The sequence below is a fragment of the Myotis nattereri genome (genome assembly GCF_964212035.1).
Source record: "Myotis nattereri genome assembly, chromosome: 3".
Classification (NCBI taxonomy): Eukaryota; Metazoa; Chordata; class Mammalia; order Chiroptera; family Vespertilionidae; genus Myotis; species Myotis nattereri.
This window is the reverse complement of record NC_138077.1, coordinates 199,989,029-200,011,140: the sequence shown is the minus strand read 5'-3', so window position 1 is coordinate 200,011,140 and position 22,112 is coordinate 199,989,029. Positions and strand designations below refer to the sequence as shown.

Here is a 22,112-nt window from a genome sequence, read left to right as displayed (position 1 = left end):
ACAAATGGTAGTCAAGACTTCTTTCTGATGGACACCTTTTGGCAACCCCAGCCCATTCCTCTCTCCAGTATTCTTGCCAGTCCAAATCTGGCTCCATAGGGTTACTGCTGTTCACTTCCTTTCTGCGTCTTTGGATTGGAACTTAGGTCTGGAGCTTTCCTTAGTTGGACGTTTATTTCAAGAAAATTAAGAAGTTTCTCTTTTCCTAATGCACTGCCACTTGGTGTGGTGCATTTTGGTGGTTTCTGCTACTGTCTTCTTGGCTCTCTTCTCAGTCATTCAGGGTCAGAGGTTGGAAAATTTGAAGTCTAGTCTGTTACATCTCACCAACTCCTGTGGGTCATTATGGCTTTCCTTGGGGCAATAAGAAGTAAGGGATTCCATTAGCCCACTGGTCTGGAGGGGTTGTAATTCCATTTACTTGGAACTGGGGAACTCTCTACGCAAGTGGTTAGTCTGCAAGCTGTTTGTTCTGAATATATTCAGAGGGACCAGCCTGCTAAGCATCCTTGCTTTTGATGCCCCTAAACTGCATCTTTTGATGCATTTTATTTGGCAGGCAGTTTGTAACACAGCCAGTGATCTGGAAAGAGATAAGTGGTAGATGGAGATGGGCGGGGGGGTTCTTATGGCTCTTTTCCCCCCTTTTATTTTTTATGAATGCAGTGGGGTATATAGCAGGGAGCCTGACTTCGCTGACCTAGGGGGCAGCATTTTCTTCTCAATTATGTGTCTTTATGGCAGAGCTTTTGCTTTTGAAGTGTAATCACAGTAATCTACTCCTGTGGTTTCCCATTGAAAGGATTTCCTCTCTGTCTTTCCCAGAGAGCAATCTCTTGCTCTTTGCAGCCAGGGTTTGGTGTTTCCCTTCCATTGCCTTTTCCTTGGTGCCTGCGGACTGCTGATACTGGCTTTTCTAGCTTGCATGTAGTAGGGATTTTTCTGGTCTGAAATTGCTACTATGGGATAAATGATTAGTGAAGATGTAAGCCCCCATCTCTGTTTTGAGAGATTGAAAGATGGCATTTCATCTATAACTACAAATCACAACTCTTTCACAGTAGTTTTAAATATCAGAAGTGTGAGTTAGGTCCCTGCCCACCTCCCCTTCTGATATGAGCAGATGTTTAACTTTGACTTGAGAACAGAGTTATCTGATGGTTAGAGCTGGATATATTTTAGTTTGCTAAGCGGCATATTCTTTTATTTTATTTTATTTTATTTTGAGAGAGAGAGAGAGAGAGAGAGAGAGAGAGAGATCAATTTGTTATTCTACTTATTTATGCATTCATTGGTTGATTCTTGTATGTGCCCTGACTGGGGATCATCCTTGGCTTATCAGGACAAAGCACAAATCAATTGATCTACCCAGCCAGGACGCTAAGCTGCATATTCTGTTGATTATAACACTTTGGTGAAGGTAGGGGGTCAGAAATCTGATGTCCAAGAAAGGGAAATGTCTAAATTTTATTTTTAGAATAAGAATTTTTTTGATTTGTATTTATTTTTAGTCTGCAAAGATTTCTTAAAAATGATGAAAGAATCCTTAAACCTTTTATTAACGAAATCCCAGGTAAGTAGCTGTCCTCCATAGGGGAGTACAGTGCCCTGTGAGAGAAGAAAAGGTAACTTGCCTTTAGCCTTTTGTTTTCAAGCAGGATACTGGGGAGTGCCTGTATAGTTTGAGACCTTTCTGGTATATGATGGCACATAAGATTCTTCTCAAAAGTGTGCTTGTTCTCCCTTGGCTGTTTATTCCCTCCTCACCTATTTCAGTGCTATTCACTTTTTTTGTACCCTCAAAGTCATATCCTGGTTTAGGGAGTGCCCCTGGCCCTATGGATAGATGGTTTGATCTGGGCTTTCTCACCATAGTATCACCTACCCACTTCTTGCAGTGGGGCAGCCTGGCATTGAAGTTACTGAGCCCTAGCTCTGCAGGTGGGGTCTTTGAAAAGAAAATGTCTGATTTCTGGCTTTCTAGAACTTAGTCTTGAGAGATTCAGTCAGTTAGCTGGACAACTAAAAGATAAACCTTACAATTCTAACTGAATCTACAATAGGAGATTGAGAAATGTGAGAGATCAGAGTGTGTTGAAGAAGTAGGAAGGACCTTCCTGTTGAAGGGTTGGGTTTCTGCTAGTGGAAGCCATCATGGAAAGGAGTGCAGGGCAAGAGGGTACCATTGCATAGAGCTGGGCATGCTCCATTATGTGGGGGACTTTGGTGTGAGACTAAAAAAAATGTGTAGAATTGGGGCATGCTGTGGTGGGCTTTAGAGTCACACAGAAGTGCACTGTTTACCATCATAATTTTTAATCTTTATTCGAGGATGTGGCTTCTTTATTTTTTTTAATTGATTTAAGAGAGGAAAACATTGTTATGAAAAACACCAATTGTTTAATCAGTGCCTCCTGTACACACTCTGACCAGGGATTGAACCCGAAACCTAGGTATGTGCCCTGACTGGGAATCGAACCTGCAACCTTTTTGGTGTACTGGACAATGCTCCAACTAACTGAGCTACTAGCCAGGATAATTAAATGAAAGACTGATGTGTTCAAGGTCAGACAGTGATAGAGTTAGAATCTGAACTCATGTCTATGGATTTATTACACTCTTTGCTCTTACCATGCGATACTGAACAGGATGTAGATAGGAAGAATGGAGCTGTTGTGAATCAAGGAGAGATAAAAATGATTTGTGAGCATTGCTCTAGGTCCAGTATGATAGCCACTAGCTACATATATGATTATTTGAATGTAATTAAAAGTAAATAAAATTAGTTCCTCAGTCGCACTAGCTATATTTTAAGTACTTAATAGTCACACATCCCAGAAAAATTTATTGAGTAGTGTTTCTCTAATTCACTAGTTCTCAGCTAGTATACACTCATCCAAGGATCTTTAGGGGTGGGGTGGGGGGAGCCCAAGCCCTTTTGACCCACTAAATTGGAATCTCTATGGAGAGGCCCAGGCATTTGTAAAAATTCCCCCATCTGTAGCTCTGGTTAATAGCTACTGCTCTAGAAGCTCCATAGTAACCATGATAATGACTGCCCCTCAAGTGTTGTGGGGAGACCTGGACTGGCAGAGATACCCGGAGTGGGCTTGTCTCTGTTCAGTAAATATAGTCTTCCCTGGGGCCACAAGGACAGCAGCTGCAGTGAGGGATGAGAAGAGGATCTCCTTGGTATGTGTGTATGATGTGGCTGTGTAAGCCCCTGAGCTCTCTACAGGAGAGAATGATGATGTTTTGGCTCCAGGTGTACCGATGAAGACCACATGCTGTTCATTACTTTACTAGTCCAGTTGTAGTTAAGTTTGAACTTCCTAAAGAATCCAAAAAAAACATGTGTAGCTCCAAAATTATGATAGGGAACATTATTAGAGCTTCTGATACAGAGGCAGGACTTGGCAAAATTGTTTTAGTTATATTGGAAACAACACTTTAATATTGACATGTAGTAGTGATTTGGGACATGGTTTTACTATGATTGTAGTTTAGATGAGGCTACATCATCACTGTTACCTTTTTAGCTGAGATTTCAGCTGCAGCTTAAGAGAGAGCTTCACTTTTTTCCTCTTGGTATTTAGAATAGTCCCTGTGGCTTTTTGTCTTATCTATTTTCCTCATGACAGCTTGACTTAAACACTTAGATGTACTCTGTCCCCACCCCCAAAGACATGTACAGAGAACCAATTGTTTAAATGCCCCTTTTCTTTTTTTATGTGTATGTGTTAATTCCTACCAAGGATATTCTTTCCATTGATTTTTTGAGATAGTGCAGGAGAGGGAGAAGGAGGGGGGGGGGGGAGAAAGAGAGAGAGAGAGAGAGAGAGAGAGAGAGAGAGAGAGAGAGAAGAGAGAAGAGAGAGAACATGGATGTGAGAGGGCCACATCAATTGGTTGCCTCCCGCACTTACCCCAACAGGGGCCGGGAATCAAACCTGCAATCCAGGTACGTGCCCTTGACCTGTAATTGAGCCTGCAACCCTGCATTGCTAGGGCCAACACTCTAATCACTGAACAACGTCGACCAGAGTTGCCCCCCTTATTTTGGAGGGGTTTTCGTTGTTGTTATTTTTAAGGTCTTACCTTAAATTGTAATTTATTAATTATAGAATAACAGAACTAGAAGGGACCCTACATATAATCTAGACCTGTGGTTCTTTTTCTTTTTTAAAATTTTTTTTTTTATTGATTATTAGAGAGAAAGAGAGGAAGGGGGAGAGAGAGAAACATGATGTGAGAGCAAAACATTGATTGGCTGTCTCCTGCACACCCCTAACTGGGAATCGAACCCGAAACCTTTATTTGTACGGGACTGACGCCCAACCAACTGAGCCACATCAACCAGGGCTAGACCTGTGGTTAAAGTGTGGTCCCTCAACCAGCAGCATCAGGATCACCTGGGAACTGTTAACAAATGCATATCCTAAGCCTGACATGAAACTACATAATTAGAGGCTCTGGGGGTGGGTTCCAGCAGTGTGTGGTTTATTAAGCCGCCCAGGTAATATCTATATTCCTCACTCCAAATTTAAGATTTAATTTTCTGTTCTTTTTAAATATATTTTTATTGATTTCAGGGAGGAAGGGAGAGGGAGAAAGAAACATCAATGGTGAGAGAAACTATTGATTGGCTGCCTTCTGTACGCCCCACACTGGGGATCAAGCCTGAAACCCAGGTGCCTGGACTGGGAATCGAACCGTGACCTCCTGGTTCATAGGTCAATACTCAACCACTAAGCCACATCGGCTGGTCAAGATTTAATTTTCAAGTTTTATGTCAGGCCCAAGCTTACTCTCCAACCTGGGTGTATCTGTTTGTAAGATGCTTAGGGAAACTTTACAAACTTCCCCCTCCACACCACCAGTAAATATAGGTAGGCCTCTCTGGCAGGGGAAAGTATTCTGGGGCTCTGTCCTCTATAGCTCCAAAAGGATAAAATTACGTCAGTAAGTGAATGAGCTGATTGAAACTGTTGCCCCACAATGGGCTGAGAGAAAACTATGTTTGTAGCCAGACACCTGTGACTTGAACTTTGAGCTTTCATTATTGGTACTTTGCTATACCTTCATGTCTTGTTCTCTGAAGAGAGAAGAAAAGTTCTACTCTCCCTATACCCTCAAACTCTTGAAGATTAAAGGAGATGAACTTTTCAGATAAGATGCACAAGGCTGTAAATTCAAAGTAACAGTTCCCTCAACAACTGTAACCTAACCATGTTACTCATTTGGAAGAAAGCATAAATTTAAGTGTGCCATAGTACAAACAGGTCACAGATATGCAAGGAAAAAAGATATCAGTGTTTAAAAGAACAGAAATGTGTAGATGCTTGTGTATTCGAATTCCCAACCACAGTGTTGAAGCATCAGTTTTGGTGTTGAACAAGATCATGGCAGAATATAGCAGCACTATTGGCTCTCAGTTGCAGGGCTTTTGTTCTGGTTGTTTCAACATAGAGTACATATATTCATTGCTCCACACTTGGTCAGTCCCTTGGATCTCAAGTAATACCACCTTTACAAAGCAGTAGTATATAGCTTACAAGATGCTGTCACAGACTGGGGTATTTTCATTTCATATATGATAATTCAAGGTTCTGAGAAAGGTTAAATGACTTGCCCAAGGGTTACTGGATCTGTACCATTATTTTTTCATAACTATTTTTCTATGTGGAATGCAGACCTATTTGTTTGGTTTGTGTTCATATTGGCCAGAGGCCATGAAAGCTTCAGGTTAATGAAATGTTCTTTATTTTGTAGCCATCCAGTCCGATGGATCAGATGGGCAAGATGAGACCTCAGCCATATGGTGGAACTAACCCATACTCACAACAACAGGGACCTCCGTCAGGACCGCAGCAAGGACATGGGTACCCAGGGCAGCCATATGGGACCCAAACCCCACAGCGGTACCCGATGACCATGCAGGGCCGGGCGCAGAATACCATGGGCGGCCTCTCTTATGCACAGCAGGTAGATGGTGACTCCTATTACCTTAACCCTTAATCTGTCCAGGACCTGGTCTTGAGCTATAGAATCAGAACACGTCTTCGGCCTTCCAGCTGGAACCACCATCTTCCATTAATTAGCCAAAATGAGTAACACAAAGGGAAAGAGGAGAGGCACCTGCTATATGTTCTCTAGGCTTTTTAGAAAACACGGAGTTCTTCCTTTGGCCACATACATGCAAATCTACTAGAAAGGTGATATTGTAGACATCAAGGGAATGCCCCACAAATGTTACCATAGCAAAACTAGAGGAGTCTACAGTGTCACCCAGCATGTAGTGGACGTTGTAACAAACAAATTAAGGGCAAGATTCTTGCCAAGAGGATTAATGTACATATTGAGCATATTAAACACTGTAAGAACTGAGATAGCTTTTTGAACCGTGTGAAAGAACATGATCAGAAAAAAGAAGGAAGCCAAAGAGAAAGGTATTTGGGTTCAACTGAAACTTCAGCCTGCTTCACTTTATGAGAACCAATGGAAAAGAGCCTGAGCTGCTAAAACCCATTCATTCCCTATGAATTCATGGCATGATAAGTGTAAAAAGACAAACAAAAAACATACAAATCCTGTACTGTTTTAAAAAAAGAACATGTCTTTGACTTCCAAACCCCCCTTGTAAGCATAGGCCAATTGGCTGTTAGTTACAGTGTGCTACTTACAAGGCCATGGTTTTAAGGCACCATTCCATGTGTGCTGGAGGGAAAACTGCTCCCTAGCTAGCCACAGGCTGTACATATCTGTCTTCTTCTTTGACCTTCTGAATGAGGTTTCGGGAAGAAAGAAAGGCAGTCGCTGAGCCACCTATCCACTGCTACCAAGAAAAACCACTCGTAATGTGTCCTGTCTGGTTCACAATGATGAATTAGTTTAGAAGGGCCTGGAGGTAGACGGAAAAGGGAAGAGTGAACAATAAGGATGCTAACAGGGCTTTATAAATATAAAGATTCCCTCATCTTTTGTCTGGTCACCCACATCATTTTTTAAAAATATATTTTTTATTTCAGAGAGGGAGAGAGAGATAGAAACATCAATGATAAGAATCATTGATTGGCTGCCTCCTGCACACTCCCTACTGGGGATCAAGGCCGAAACCTGAGCATGTGCCCTTGACCGGAATCGAACTCTGGACCTTTTCAGCCCACAGGCCGATGAATGCTGCTCTATCCACTGAGCCAAACAAGCTAGGGCTGCATCATTATCTTTTTATAGTCACTTTGTTTTGACAGCTTTTTCTATCATTTACATTTGAGTGATACTCATAATGAAAATGGTGAGGGACAGAATCTAAAACCTAACTTTACTCCTTAAACTTTAAAGCAAAGTATAAAAAATAGGGTACAGTCACTTTTGTTTTAATGAGAAAATGGAGGAGAGATGGGATAGATATCGTTGGTGTGTTTTTTGTGTGTGTGTGTTTTGGTAGGGGGTTAGTGCTTGCCCATTTACCAAATGTATTCCTAGTGTATAGAATTAGAGCCTGGTACAAGTAAGCAGGTAGGCTCTCAAATATTTTTTGAATGAACGTTAAATGAAATAGAGAACCAGAGTAACATAGTGATTTGCACACTGGATTATTAAATCCTAGGTTTTCAGTCGGCTGAGCCAGGCTGCTGTTGACTATTCATTGTGGCTAAAATACGGATTCCTAGTGCTTATAAAAAGTCTAGGCCAGCTGTGGGCAAACTACAGCCCGCGGGCCGGATCCGGCTCGTTTGAAATGAATAAACCTAAAAAAAAAAAAAAAAAAAGACCGTACCCTTTTATGAAATGATGTTTACTTTGAATTTATATTAGTTCACACAAACACTCCATCCATGCTTTTGTTCTGGCCCTCCGGTCCAGCTTAAGAACCCATTGTGGCCCTCGAGTCAAAAAGTTTGCCCACCCCTGGTCTAGGCCATGATAAAAAGAGTAGGCCCATGGTGAAAACAGCTGCTCTTGAACTCTTGTAAATGTCCCAAATATTAAATTAGTGTAAATTTCCTGTGGATGAATGCGGTCCACTTGTAAATAAACCAACTGGTAATCCAGCTTGGCCATCCTTCCTGACTCATTAAACAGGGATGGTAGACAAACTCTGGGCCATTTAAGCTAAGTGTGAGGCTTGGCTTGCTGCTTTCTATACCCATTCATAGGGCGTATCTCACTTCTCCTTTTCTTTTTAATCCTCTCCCAAGGACATGCTTTTATTGATTTGAGAGAGAAAACCATTGATGTGAAAGTGAAACATCGATTGGTTGCCTCCTGCATGTGCCTTGACAGTGATTGAACACACAATCTGGATATGTGCCTTGAATAGGGATCAAACCCGAAACCTTTCAGTGTACTGAAAAACACTCCAATCAACTGAGCCACACCGGCCAGGGCTACCTTACCTTTCTTCATCCAGAAGAGTCAGTGCTAAAAAATGTGTCCTTTCCTTTCCGACAGATTCCTCCTTATGGACAACAAGGCCCCGGTGGATATGGTCAACAGGGCCAGACTCCATATTATAACCAGCAAAGTCCTCACCCCCAGCAGCAGCAGCAGCCACCCTACTCCCAGCAACCACCATCCCAGACACCTCATGCCCAGCCTTCATATCAGCAGCAGCCACAGTCTCAGCCACCACAGCTCCAGTCCTCTCAGCCTCCGTATTCCCAGCAGCCATCCCAGCCTCCACATCAGCAGTCTCCAAGTCCATATCCCTCCCAACAGTCTACAACCCAGCAGCAGCCCCCCTACTCACAGCCACAGGCACAGTCTCCCTACCAGCAGCAGCAACCTCAGCAGCCAGCATCCTCGACACTCTCCCAGCAGGCTGCATACCCTCAACCCCAGTCTCAGCAGTCACAGCAAACTGCCTATTCCCAGCAGCGCTTCCCTCCACCACAGGTAAGATGCCCCTTCCTCTTTCTCTTCTTTACATGTAACCACCGGTAGCTTGGGGATTGATATCATGAGAACTTTGCCATACAGATTGGTTCTCTAAAGTGCACTTAAAAGCCAATTAAATTCTGGATAAACATGCTAACTGGATTGATTGAACTAATAAAGGCATAACCTACTTAACTGCATAAAAACCTTTACCTCTCATTGATGAAAAAAATAGGGCAATCGAAAGTTGCATAGAAAGATAAGTTGAAGATAATGGGACTGATTTTTTGGTCTTCTTTTAAAACAATAACTTTGGGATGCTGTACTGTACATTCATTCTAACTGCTATTCCATTCTGCTATTGCTCAAAATATTTTTAGACTCCTTCATATGAAATTTCCATCAAAGCTGACAGCACACTGTAGAATATTCTCAGTGGTGGTAAATCCTTTTATTTTTTTGAGGATGGATTTGATTTTGGGAAGTAGCTAAAATTTATTTGTAGCCATGTCTGTGAACAAGATAGGTGATGAAGCTGTCTTGGGTTTTATTCTTTAAAGAGCAGAAAGAGGAGAAATGATTGTGTGATGATAGGTACGTTAAAAATGTTGTGCATTGGTGGCATTGTTGGAAAACTATCGCATCCCACGGTGATGACTTTGAAGGAAGTAGTAGTCATTTTAATGCAGAGGTTCATGAGTTTTTTCTTGTCATTTTTAAATTAATTAGTCTCGTTCCTTGATAAATACAACATGTAGTTAGCTAGACTTTAGAATTTAATCCCAAGGAACAGCTCTCTCTGTGAGTGGCGATAAATGATGAACAGTGCCATCAAACAGTCTTATATCCACTGTTGACATTTTACCTGAGAGACACATGTTCTATTTTCTGCCTTTGGATGACATTGTGTGCATTGGGTAGTCTCCCCCACCCAATTTCCCCTGTGTGAGAGTCCCATAGTCCTTTCATCATAAAGCAAGCTTGTTTGGTTTGTCAGTGCCAGGCTATAACACAGCTTTTGTTTTTCTTGTTTTAGGAGTTATCTCAAGATTCATTTGGGTCTCAGGCATCCTCAACCCCCTCAATGACCTCCAGTAAGGGAGGGCAAGAAGATATGAACTTGAGTCTTCAGTCAAGACCCTCAAGCTTGCCTGTGAGTATGCCTGCCACCCTCTAAAAGATGACGGGGGACAGAGAGGAAAGCAATGAAAACTGGTTTCTGGTTGGATGTTTTGGTGGTATTAAGCTAAATGAACAATGAGCTATTTCTTGATTACAGGTTCAAAATTCTGTATAGGGATTTATGGACTGACCTTGTAGATTGTCTTTTTTTACTATCTGCCCAGGGAATAGGTTTATGATCTCTGTTTAGAGATTTCTGTTTTTACATTTTGGCCTCTTAGGCATGGGCCATATGAGAAACAGAGCAAGATGGAGATGTTGGAAGCACTATCTGCTCTCCATCAAAGTTCAGAGAAGTTTCAATGGATGTTTTGTGCGTGTGTGTAGTTTCTTTTACCTTACTTTTGAGGTCTTAATTTTTAGGTTTTTGTCTTAGCATTTAGCTAAGAGGTAGGATTTGGGATGCATTTAGCATAAGTTGTCACACTGAACATGAGCAGAGTAAAAGCAGTTTTTCTGGTTTGTGTTTTGTGTGAATAGGTGTTTTTGTCTAGTAGGATGCTTGGTGCCCAAATGCTTGATTAGTGTTTATGGAATGGACTGGCTGTATCCTGAGAAAGGCAGTATAGTCTGCTGATTAAGAGTTCAGGCTTTAGAACCAGAGTTCCTGGGTCTGCATTTTTACTCTGCCACTAACTCTTTACCCTTGGGCAAGTCACTTAACCTGTCCATGCCTTCATTTTCACATCTGTAAAGTGAATCTAAAAATATCCACTTCATAGGAGGTGGTCATTAACATTAGAGAGATTAATATAGAGAGAGTGTTGGTACATTTTAGGCATCCATAAATGTTATTGTCATCATCTCAGAGGGCATGGTGGGGGGACTGTGCTTTTTACCTGAAAGGCAGTTTGCACCAACCGTTGAATAGTAGGCTGGTTCTGGAAACACTTGTGCAAGTTGCTTAGGTTCTGAAAATTGATCTCAGGAATGAAATGGGCTACTCTAAAATCTAGTAAGACGGTAGGTAGCAAACCCTCCATTACAATTCTGTTTCAGTTAGGAAATGGAAATTTAGCCACACATGCCCAGACAGAATCTTTTGAAATGTTGATTCAACTTAGAATTGAAGCCTATCTCTTCAGTTAGTCTGACTTGGGGGAAAAAATGGTTTCTGGATCTTTGAGGAATAGGTAGGAGGCAGGAACTCTCTTTATTATTAAGCCTTCCCTGGTTTCCCCTGAAGATCTCTGAGCCATAACCTTAGTAGGATGAGGTCTGTGGAATCCCTCAGCACCTGTCATTCTGGCTTCTCAGGCCAAGATGAAGAGCCACTGTCAGATGGGACTTCTAAGACTTTCTGAACTGAGGATTTGGGGGAAGAAGTATCTGAATAAGGCAATCCCTCTTTGTTCCTTTCTCATTCATGTCTGTTGCAATTCTTTTCTGCATCCTGAACTTTATTTGGAATATGCTTTTCAGCCTGATTTAGTCAGTCATGTGTAACCACTCCCTCACCATCTATGGTCTGTGGCTAAATCTGGGTGTGAGGTACTATTATAGCAAGAATCCAAATTGGTGGATTTCTGCCAGTGTTGTAAAGTTGTTCCTTACCCCATCAAAAAGTTTCTGCTTGCTTCTAGTGATCTTTTAACAGAACTGTAGTTGGTACTTTTTTAGTCTTGAGAAGCCTAGCATATAATTACATTGCATGTCTTCTAAGGGTTGAGAACCCTGTACTATTGATATTGAGACCAAGAGCTTTTGATTTGACCTACTGAAGTGAAGGTGCTGGCAGCTTCTTGGGCCCAAGAGAGAGTTGTTCCTGGGCAGCCAATCACAAGGAGCATTCCCAAATCCAGGCGTCTACTATAGATTAATCCAAATGGGTCAATTGCTCTGTGGTAGAAACTCCATGTGGGAGGTGAGCTGGCTGGGTTATTGGCATCTTGTTTGTTGACTTGCTTTTTATCCCTCTGCTACTTGAAGCAAGAAACAAAAGAAGGTTTTTCTTTAAAATTTTGGTTTGATGCCAGATTTGCCTTACCAGGCTGGGAAACAGTCACATCTGAAGAAAGGAGAAGTCGGGATTCCCTACAAAGGGCCCTCTCCTTTCTTAAGCAGCTGTGTTAAGGGATTCTGAAGGTTTACCAGTTTCAGGCAGCCCCTCCACTTTCCACATCACCCTCTTCATTCACCTTACTACTTAGCCCTAAAGGCAATATGATTGTGACCCTAGAGCAGTGGTCGGCAAACTCATTAGTCAACAGAGCCAAATATCAACAGTACAACGATTGAAATTTCTTTTGAGAGCCAAATTTTTTAAACTTAAACTATATAGGTAGGTACAGTGTTATTAACTTAATTAGGGTACTCCTAAGCTGGCCTTTGCTAAAAACGTCCTCAATCTGATTGAGGTACATTCGCTGAGGTCAGCCCCTTCCAACTCTCTCAACCACACTCGTCTCGTATACTTGTTTCGTCTATCTCCTTTCGTTCATCCTCTCTATATGTCCAAACCATCTCAACATACCTTTCTCAATCCTCGACACTACATCTTCTTTCACTCCACAACGTTCCCTGTACGTGCACCCGCACGTGGTATTTTGTGGAAGAGCCACACTCAAGGGGCCAAAGAGCCGCATGTGGCTCGCGAGCCACGGTTTGCCGACCACTGCCCTAGAGTTAAACACACTCAGTATGGTTTCTGATCCTGATTATTACAAAAATTAGATTTTGAGTTTTTGTTCAGCTATTAATGCAAACCATTTAGCCGCTATTCTTCTGATTATGTTATCCCTCTATTTAAAATCTCTCAATTATTTTTTATTAATCATAGAATAAAATCCCAAATCCTTAATATTACCTAGGCTGTTTGTCGTGTGTCCACCCCCCATCCCTCACTCCCCTGGCTGTCCCAGTTTCCGATTCAGTAAGCCTGGTGAGTGGCCTGAGAATTCGCATTTCTGACATTCTTCGATGGTGCTAATGCTGCTTGTCCAGGGATGGCACTTTGAGAAGCTTTACTTCGTCTTTTTTTTTTTTTTTACCTTGCTCTCAGCTTTCTCTCCATTTTTATAAGGCCCTATGCTTATTTCTGCTTCCAGACCTTTTTTTTTTTTTTTGCCTAATACACTTCTTCTAACTCCTCCAGTTCATATTTCAGACTACATCTTCAAGACCATTTCCTCAGAAAGCTTCTTCCTGAGCTTAGATTAAATAACTCCTATGATGCCCTCACTAAAAAAACAGTTTTAATTTTTTTTAAACCTGAAATATTTAAGACATAAGAAAGTGTTAAGAGTAAGTCAGTGCCTGAGTACTCATCTATAGAAACTAAAACTTGTTGACATAGGTAAAAGCACCTTATATGCCCTCTGGAATCACTTCCACATCCTTCTACACAGAGAAGCACCATCTTGTATATGAAGTTGCTTTGCTCCATGATGCCAAGGGTATTTTGCTGATACATCTACTTACTTGGGTCTTTCTCACCAGATCAATGGTTCTCAACCTGTGGGTCGCAACCCCTTTGGAGGTCGAACGACCCTTTCACAGGGGTCGCCTAAGACCATCGGAAAACACATATTGAATATATAATTACATATTGTTTTTGTGATTAATCACTATGCTTTAATTATGTTCAATTTGTAACAATGAAAATACATCCTGCATATCAGGTATTTACATTACGATTCATAACAAGTAGCAAAATTACAGTTATGAAGTAGCAACGAAAATAATTTTATGGTTGGGGGGTCACCACAACACGAGGAACTGTATTAAAGGGTTGCGGCATTAGGAAGGTTGAGAACCACTGCACTAGATGGTAAGCTCCTGAAAGGCAGGAACTGTATTATTGACCTCTGTGCCCCCAACACCTATCGTGTGACTCCCAAGACTGGTGGTTCTCTGTCTTGGCTGCATGTTTGAATTACCTGGGGAGTGAGTGATTTTTGAAATCACTGGCCAGGGTTCACAGAGTTCTGATTTGTCTGGCTTGGGCTAGGGCTTGGGCTTTGGTATGGTTAGAAGCTGTATTGGGTGATTCTGATTTGTAGCCCTGATAGAGAGCTACTAGTTTAAACTGTCAGGTTTCTTTGCTGTAATATACTCTTAGCACCCATGCTTCTTGTCAGTGCTTATCTCAATATTAATTTCAATAACTTAATGCAAACTCAGTCAGGGCCTGACTTGCTGTGTCTAGCTCATTGTCATCATAGTACCTGGCATATAGTAGGCTCCAACTCATTGAACGAAGGAACCTGAGCAGTATCCATTACGTTGCTCATCCAGAAAATGTGTGTCTGACAGGGGACATCTTGACCATATTATCAGATTGTTGTTTTCACTGCTAAGGCAAGGCAGGTATCACAGACTGCTATGCAACGGCCCAAACTCTATTTTGGAGAATTAATTTATTTGTGATTCCTGGCAGTGGCTTAGGAAGAATTTGGGGTTACGGTTTGTCATTTATCTTGTAAAATAGCTACCACTTCACCTTATGTTAAAGGGATGGATGAGCAAATATTCAGGTGTTTCATTAAGTCTTTAATTTTCTTTATTTTGGGGAAAACCTTTAAGGGACTCTGAAAATTGGTAACTGACTTTTGATTATAGTCATTTCTTTAGAATGACTTGCATCTTTAAAAGCTTCTATTTTAGTGATTCATCCAAGTGTATGTGGCTTCCCTAGAATAATGACTGCTTCCCAAATTTTTCTTACTGAGGCACATTTGTAAATTTACATTTTAGTCTTGTAAGTTTACTTGGGATAGGGTTTCTATTTAGTGATGGAAAGTGGATATAGGATTGAAAGCCCTGAAGGTTAAGCTAGATTAGTGCTTCTCAAACTTTGGCATGCAGTAAGAATCACTTGGGGATAAATTATAACACAGATTACTGACCTCTACTAGAAAGATTCTGACTCAGAAGATGTGGTGTGGGACTCAGGTGTTTGCATTTCTAGCAAGCTCCAGGTAGTGCTGACGTTGCCCGTGCCATAGCTGAACCATGAGCTTAGGTAGTCCTTTCAAAGGGGAAGAAAAAAATTACTAGACTAGGAAGCCAGTCTAGAAATAATGGTGACTTACAGTATAGTTTTACTCATGATGATCTAGAGCAGTGGTTCTCAACCTTCCTAATGCCGTGACCCTTTAATACAGTTCCTCATGTGGTGACCCCCAACCATAAAATTATTTTTGTTGCTACTTCATAACTGTAATTTTGCTACTGTTATGAATCGTAATGTAAATATCTGATATGCAGGATGTATTTAGGCGACCCCTGTGAAAGGGTCGTTCGACCCCCCTCTCCCCCTGCCAAAGGGGTCTCGACCCACAGGTTGAGAACGGCTGATCTGGAGGTAAGACTGTCAGTAGTGGTAGACAATAGTGGTAGACAGGAGACTTGGGAGAGAAAGGCTGCCTGCAGCTGTGGCCTCTGTGCGGTTTATCCGTGGGTTAAGACAGCCCTTGCACTGCTAGACCTCCACTCGAGCCCCATCCCTATATCCCTTCCGTAAACTGGTCATCAGATCCTAGTTTACCTCAGAAATGGTTTTTCCTCACTGTTCTTCCCCACTGCCTTTTTTTAGGCCTCCGTTATCCCTCTCCTGGTACTTGCCTCCTGATGGTCCATTTTCTTTTCCTTCCAAGTCAGTCCTCAACCTAATTACCAGAATGATCACCTTAAAAAATCAAACCTGGCAAGTAACATTATTGCTTTAAAACCTCTGACTACGCGTTGCCTATAGGTTTAAGCCAAAATGTGACATACAAGTTCCTTTGTAATCTGGAGGATGAGGATTTTTTTTTTTTTAAATTTTTAAGTAGGTAAGTTTCCCGTCCTTGGAGTAAAACCTGGTGTACTGTGGGTGTTATATTGAAGGCAGGTAAGCAGTAGACATGGGTTGAACTTCAATGACTTCTGAGGTAAACTGAACTCTTTTTTTTTTTAAATATATTTTATTGATTTTTTACAGAGAGGAAGGGAGAGAGACAGAGAGCCAGAAACATCGATGAGAGAGAAACATCGATCAGCTGCCTCCTGCACATCTCCCACTGGGGATATGCCCGCAACCCAGGCACACGCCTCCGACCGGAATTGAACCCGGGACCCTTCAGTCTGCAGGCCGACGCTCTATCCACTGAGCCAAACCGGCTTCGGCTAAACTCTTAAATCTGTACTTATGAATGTGACATGGTTGTTACCCTTAAGAATCCTCCTCTGAATATAGTAGGCATTTAATAAATTTTGAATTAGCCTTTTGAAAAAATAAAATAAAAAGAATCCTCCTCTATTTCATTAGTGATATAGATAAAGAATATGTGCCTGAATGTTTTAGTGAGTGCTGTCAGAGTTTGGTGAAGTCAGTGATCCATGTATGTCTAAATAGTTGAGGGAAGACATCAATGGCAGAAGTTTAGAATGAAGGAGATAATGGATGTACTTAGGTGGTTGGAAAGGAAAAGTACAGCCTGCCCAGAGGCCTAGTGGGGGTGGGGTGCAGTATAGATGACATTTGGGAGGCTGGTCAGAATCAGGCTTCTTGAGGTGGGGCATTACAGACAAGAAAGCTAGATCACAGGGGTTGGGGCCCTGCTGGGCTAATAAGTATGGCATTTGGTTCTGATCTTACAGGCCTGGTGATATGTAATTAGGGCAATAACATGATAGAACTAATGTTTTACAAAATGATCCATTGGTGTATAGTTTAAAAGGGGAAGAGTCTGGAAAGGGGATAAATTGAAATATTTCTGGCAAGAAGTGTGGAGTTCTATGTGTGTGTCTCTTCCCCCTCTTCTCTCTCTCTCTCTCTCTCTCTCTCTCTCTCTCTCTCTCTCTATTTGCATAGCTACCTAGTCCCAGTTATGAGATGTAGCAGGAAAGAATCTATAGAACTGAGAATAAGTAGATTCTTGTGGGTGAAAAATGTAATTAGCTTGATTGACTAGGGGAGATGAGGCGGGGAGAAAGAGAAATCTCATTGACAAGAATAGAAAGGTTAATAGGAAAGCCCATTTTTTAGGGTAAGTTTTCTATAGTGAGATGTGTTAAAAACAAATGCTTAGTGACTGTTTGGAGATAAGAGACTGAAACTTGATAAAAGCTGAGTCTGAATAGAGTTGAGAGTTGTCTGTGTCGTGGTTAATAGTTAAACCATGGAATGAAGTAGGCCTTCCAGGCCATGAAATCTGAAGAGAGGAGCCAGATAGAGGCCTAGACAATGTCTGTGGTCATTGTGTAGAAACACCCAACATATAGCTGGAGAGATTGGAGGGAGGACCAGGATTGTGTCATATTTCTGGAAGCCACGGGAGGGAGGAAGATGATTCCCACCAAATTTATATTTCAAGGAGTATAAAGTTGGATTTGTCATAAAGAGGTTATTGGGATCCATTTTAGGTAGGAGAGCACCTGGTTTCTGAGGACTGGAGGAAAGGAAAGGAGCAAGGGAAAGGTGTCAAGGTAAAGAGCACTCTTGAAAGTCATTGAAGGAGAAGTCATTTCAAATGCCTCAGCTTCATCTCAAGACCATGGGTATAAGGCAGGGTGAAGATTGGCAGAATATTAGGAGAGTGTAAATGCGTACATCTTTTGGGAGTCATGAGAGAAAGGAACAAGGGCACTCACTAAGTGATTGAAAAAATCCTAGAGGCTGCTGTTGAATATCTAAATCGTACTTGTTTCCTGTGGTCAGGCAGGTGTGGAGGTTATTGATGGTAGAAAACAGGATTAGGACTTTTAATGCCTGTTAAATTTATATTCTTTTATCATTTTGGTTTCCAAGTCCTTTAAATTCCACTTAACGTAACAACTATTACCATTCATATTTTACTACTGTGATGCTCTCAGGCTCTGAGAGTTTGGGTTACAGAGAAAGAGGAAATGTAGGAAACTATGTTGTTCCTGTAGAATCTGAATCTTAGAGGGCAGGAGTAAGGCCAGGAAAGGAGCTACAGCTTATACCAATCCTCCTAGAAGGGCAGGAATTGAAATGTACTGAATAATCACTCCTGTTTTACATCATAAGAAACTAAGGGTCAGGCCTAGGGCTTAAATCCAGCTCTCTCTATATTTCAGATGAAATACTTTCTGTAGCATCCTACCCAGCAGAGGAAAGACACGGACAATCGGAATTCTCTCTCATTTAGCCAAAAGCTTCAACCTCTTTGCCATTTAACCTTTACTAGACTTGTCCTAACCTAAAATAAAGAGCGTAAATGGATTTCCATCACACTTTTGTCTTCCCAGGCCTTGTGATGGAGGCACAGATGAGTTGTAAAAAGGGCAGCTGAGGGACAGGAAGGGATAAGAAAAGGAAGATGGGCAAATCCATAGGGCAGGCCTGCTGGAGGAACTAGGCAACTAGGGAATCACCTCAAACAGTGGAAAGCTGAGTAGAGTTTGGTTCTTTGGCTTCCCTGTGTTGGATGGGGCAAACCCTGTTCTGTGCCTTTCTTCTTAGAACACAGTGTCCTGCTTAATGCTAACTAATTGGTTATATCCTCATTACTAAAAACTGTGGTTCATTAGCTAGCAGCATAGACATCACCTGTAAATGCAGATCCTTGGGCCTCGCCCAAGCTTTATAGAACCCCAATACTGTTAACAAAATCCCTAGGCGATTTATTTGTCTAATAGTTTAGAAGCAAGGAGTTATATTCTGAGAGCTGAGAGTAAAGTTTTCAAATATGGGGACTTCGGAATAAAGTTTGCTGTATCTGGTAAAATTTAAAAAGTCTCAGTCTGGTGGGTGAGAGTGGGAGACCACAACTAATGGTTTTGTGGGTGCTTTAGGGGCCCTTGCACCCCATGTCTATAGTCCAGACCCTATTGTTTGACCATTCACAGCTCCCAGCATACCTCTACAGCCTCATCTCTGGCTACTCAGGTATACGTTAAGCTCCTTACAACTCTGGGTCCTTCCATCCTTCCTGCCATTTTCCTTTTGTTTAAGATGTCGTGTGCACCCCCACCCCCCACTTCTCTTTTGTTAATGCTCAGCAAACCTAGCTAAAATACCCTTTCTTGGGAATTCTTCCCCATTTTCTTTAAGCATTTTCTTCATGTTCACAAAGATTATGTTGATACCTCTGCTTAAATACTTAGGTCTATATCTGACCTCCTGAATCAGGCAGATACTCAGTAATAAACCTTTGTTGTTGTTTTAATATATTTTTATTGATTTCAGAGAGGAAGAAAGAGGGAGAGAAAGATAGAAACATGAATGAGGGGAGAGAATCATTGATGGCTGTCTCCTGCACGCCCCCTACTGGGGATTGAGCCCGCAACCCAGGCATGTGCCCTTAACCAGAATCAAACCCGGGACCCTTCAGTCCACAGGCTGATGCTCTATCCACTGAGCCAAATCAGCTAGAGCTGTTGTTGTTTTTTAAAATATATTTTTATTGATTTTAGAGAGGAAGGGAGAGTGAGAGAGAGATAGAAACATCAATGATGAGAGAGAATCATTGATTGGCTGCCTTCTGCATGCCCCCCCCCACCCCCCACAGGTATGTAACTCATAACCTGGGTTTGTGCCCTGACGGGGAATCAATCTGTGACTTCCTGGTTCATAGGTTGATGTTCAACCACTGAACCACACCAGCCGGGCAATCTTTGTTGAATAGCCCCTAGATTCTTGCTGCCTACCTGAGCTTGAGAGCCAGTTTTTTGTCATCTGGGTTTATTGAAGGGGGTTGGGGGAGGGGGGGGTGAAGGAAGTCTTCTAAAAGCTTAGAAAATTGGAATGTTTGAAGGATTTTAATTTTATACTGTTTGTGTTCCCTTTTGTCACTTATCATGGTAAAAGAAGGCAGGGCCAATGGTTTTTGGCAGCTTATTTTCAAAGGGGTAGCAGAAATGCCACTAGTAATTTTGGTACCCAGAAGAGCTAGGCTGTCCTGTTTTCTTAATATCTGACTGTGTATCTGTGCTTATTCCCCTTGAATTATAGCCCAGGTACTCTCACAAAGTCTGAAAAAGGAAATCCCTACCCACCCTGTCATATCTGCCCAGAATGTTCAGAGCAGCATGTACCGTATGCAAGTAGCCATCCCATCTCTAGAAAGCTAGTTCTCTGGCAGGGCTAGCCAGTCCGATTCTCTATCTTAATTACGCTGCTCCAGCCCCGATACTGCCTGGTGCCTGCTTGAACCTGTGGTGCTTGCCACAGATTTCTATATGCTCGTTCCTGGGCCCATTTCCTGTTTCTATTCTAGTCACTGGTGGCTCAGCTCAGCTTCCTGCTTGTGTGTCTCACATAGATTCCTCTTGCTGGAACCCTTTGTTTTCCCTTTGTTGTTTTAGAACAACTTCAGTCTGAATACTAACTGCATCTTACCTCTACTATGATGGCTTCTGGGGTCAGTTATCTACTGAGGACTGGTAGGAAGTTACACAGACAACCCATCCCCCACCACGCATACCACTTGGATTTGACATTGTTTTTTAGTTTGTCCCAGCCCTGCTATAGGGAGCTGGTGGTTGCCAAAAATTTATGTAAGACGATAAACTCGGATCTTGTGTAGGCCAACCTTGTCTTTACTCATTAGGGCTCTTAGGAAGCTGTGCCCTGATTCTTTTGCACCTGGAACTAATAAACATATTTCCTGCTGCTGAGGAAGACACTTGGTACCCTTTCTAGCCCAAGCCTCCCTGAAGAGCCCAGAGAATACTTACTTTGGGTTGGGCAGGTAATACCATCTCAGCAGAGCAAAAGCATTATAGAGAATATAGGGATGAAAAGGAAAGCATGTGCTGACTCAATCTTCATCTTATGTGAGCAATTCAATCCTCCCAGTGCGTAGACTAGAGGGATAAGGTGCAGGGAGGTTGTATAAAGAAAGAAGTGAAGGTGAATGTCCTGGACAAACGTATTTTAAAGTTCTAAGACTCCTCCATCTTGCCTATTTTCCCCAAAAGATGCTAGCTTAGCAGAAAATATGTTTGTGGATAATTCTGCTCTCTCTGCAACTTCTCAAATTATCATTTGGTAATTCTGTGTCACATACAGTGGTTTCTACCCTGAACCCTAGGCCAGGGTATGTTTAATAGGCATTTAATACTGGGAGTTGGTCTTACAAAATTGTTAGAAAGGAGCAACCTCTAGGCTTGTCCTTCAGGAACAGAACCTAGACCTAGGTTTGACCCATGAAGGGAACTCCTGCTTGTGAGCCATTATCAGATTGATTGCTCTAAATCTGCTATCCGGGGATCAGTAAACTGGAATCAAGAAGTAGCAGCAGTTGCTGCCACCAGAACCAACACCCAGTTACCTGGAAGATGAAATGGAAATGCTCCAGCAGAAACAAGTGAAGGAGACAGAAACATAATCTCTGCCATACTTTAATCGAATCTTGAATCTGCTTCTAATTAGTAGCGCCTGAATTGTCAGAAACTCATCTGCAAGGATTCTGGGATATGTAGTTTTCAGCTTTTTAAACCTCTACAATTATGAAAAGAGTAGAACGAGGGCAGCATCAGTTAGTCCACAGAATATTTACCACACTAATGCAAACACCACCACTCCTCCTTACCCCCCACTTTACATATGAGGGAGGGGTAAAGGACTTGCCCAAGGCCAATTCAGTAAATGAGAATATTGGGTACCCTGACTTTCATTCCAGTGCTGTCACTATTAGGACCAACTCCCTAAAGGATCAGCAAAAAGCTCCGTTAAGACAAGGAAGAATGCTATATTCAGAAATCAGACTTTGTCTTACATATTCTCTTCTCTTTGGAGAGAGGGAAAGGAGATATGGAGAGATGTGAGGTTGAGATTTCTTGGCAAAAGTAGTGATACTATAGTTTCTGGATTTGGGTCTACTCTCCAGGAAGATGTAGGAAGCATTTACTCTGGAAGGAAGAAACCCCCAAAACTAGAATTTCCTGAAATTCCTGAGTCAACATATGGATTAACTCAGTTGCCTTGGTGACAGTGGCTTTCTTTCACCCATCCCCCTTTCCTTCCTATTGGTGCTGTCTACAAAGCTGCCATTGTTCTTCTCCAAAAAGACCAACCGAAATCAGAAAGCCAGTCTAACAGATGTGTGAATGCTAAGCTGTTTCTTATCCTGGGGTTGGGTGCAGGAGGGGGGCGAGAG

General features: G+C 42.0%; 1 protein-coding gene across 1 annotated transcript in view; it reads left to right on the top strand.

The window, feature by feature from the left end:
• Positions 1–5,784: 5,784 nt before the first annotated feature.
• The window catches only part of ARID1A (AT-rich interaction domain 1A), a gene marked incomplete at its 5' end in the record, with an annotated part of 48,029 nt that continues 31,701 nt past the window's right edge, over positions 5,785–22,112 (top strand). Inside the window, 3 exons of the mRNA XM_081087223.1 lie at positions 5,785–5,985; positions 8,455–8,898; positions 9,917–10,033. Of these exons, the coding sequence (XP_080943349.1) occupies positions 5,785–5,985; positions 8,455–8,898; positions 9,917–10,033 (762 nt within the window). The remainder of the gene's footprint in view (positions 5,986–8,454; positions 8,899–9,916; positions 10,034–22,112) is intronic.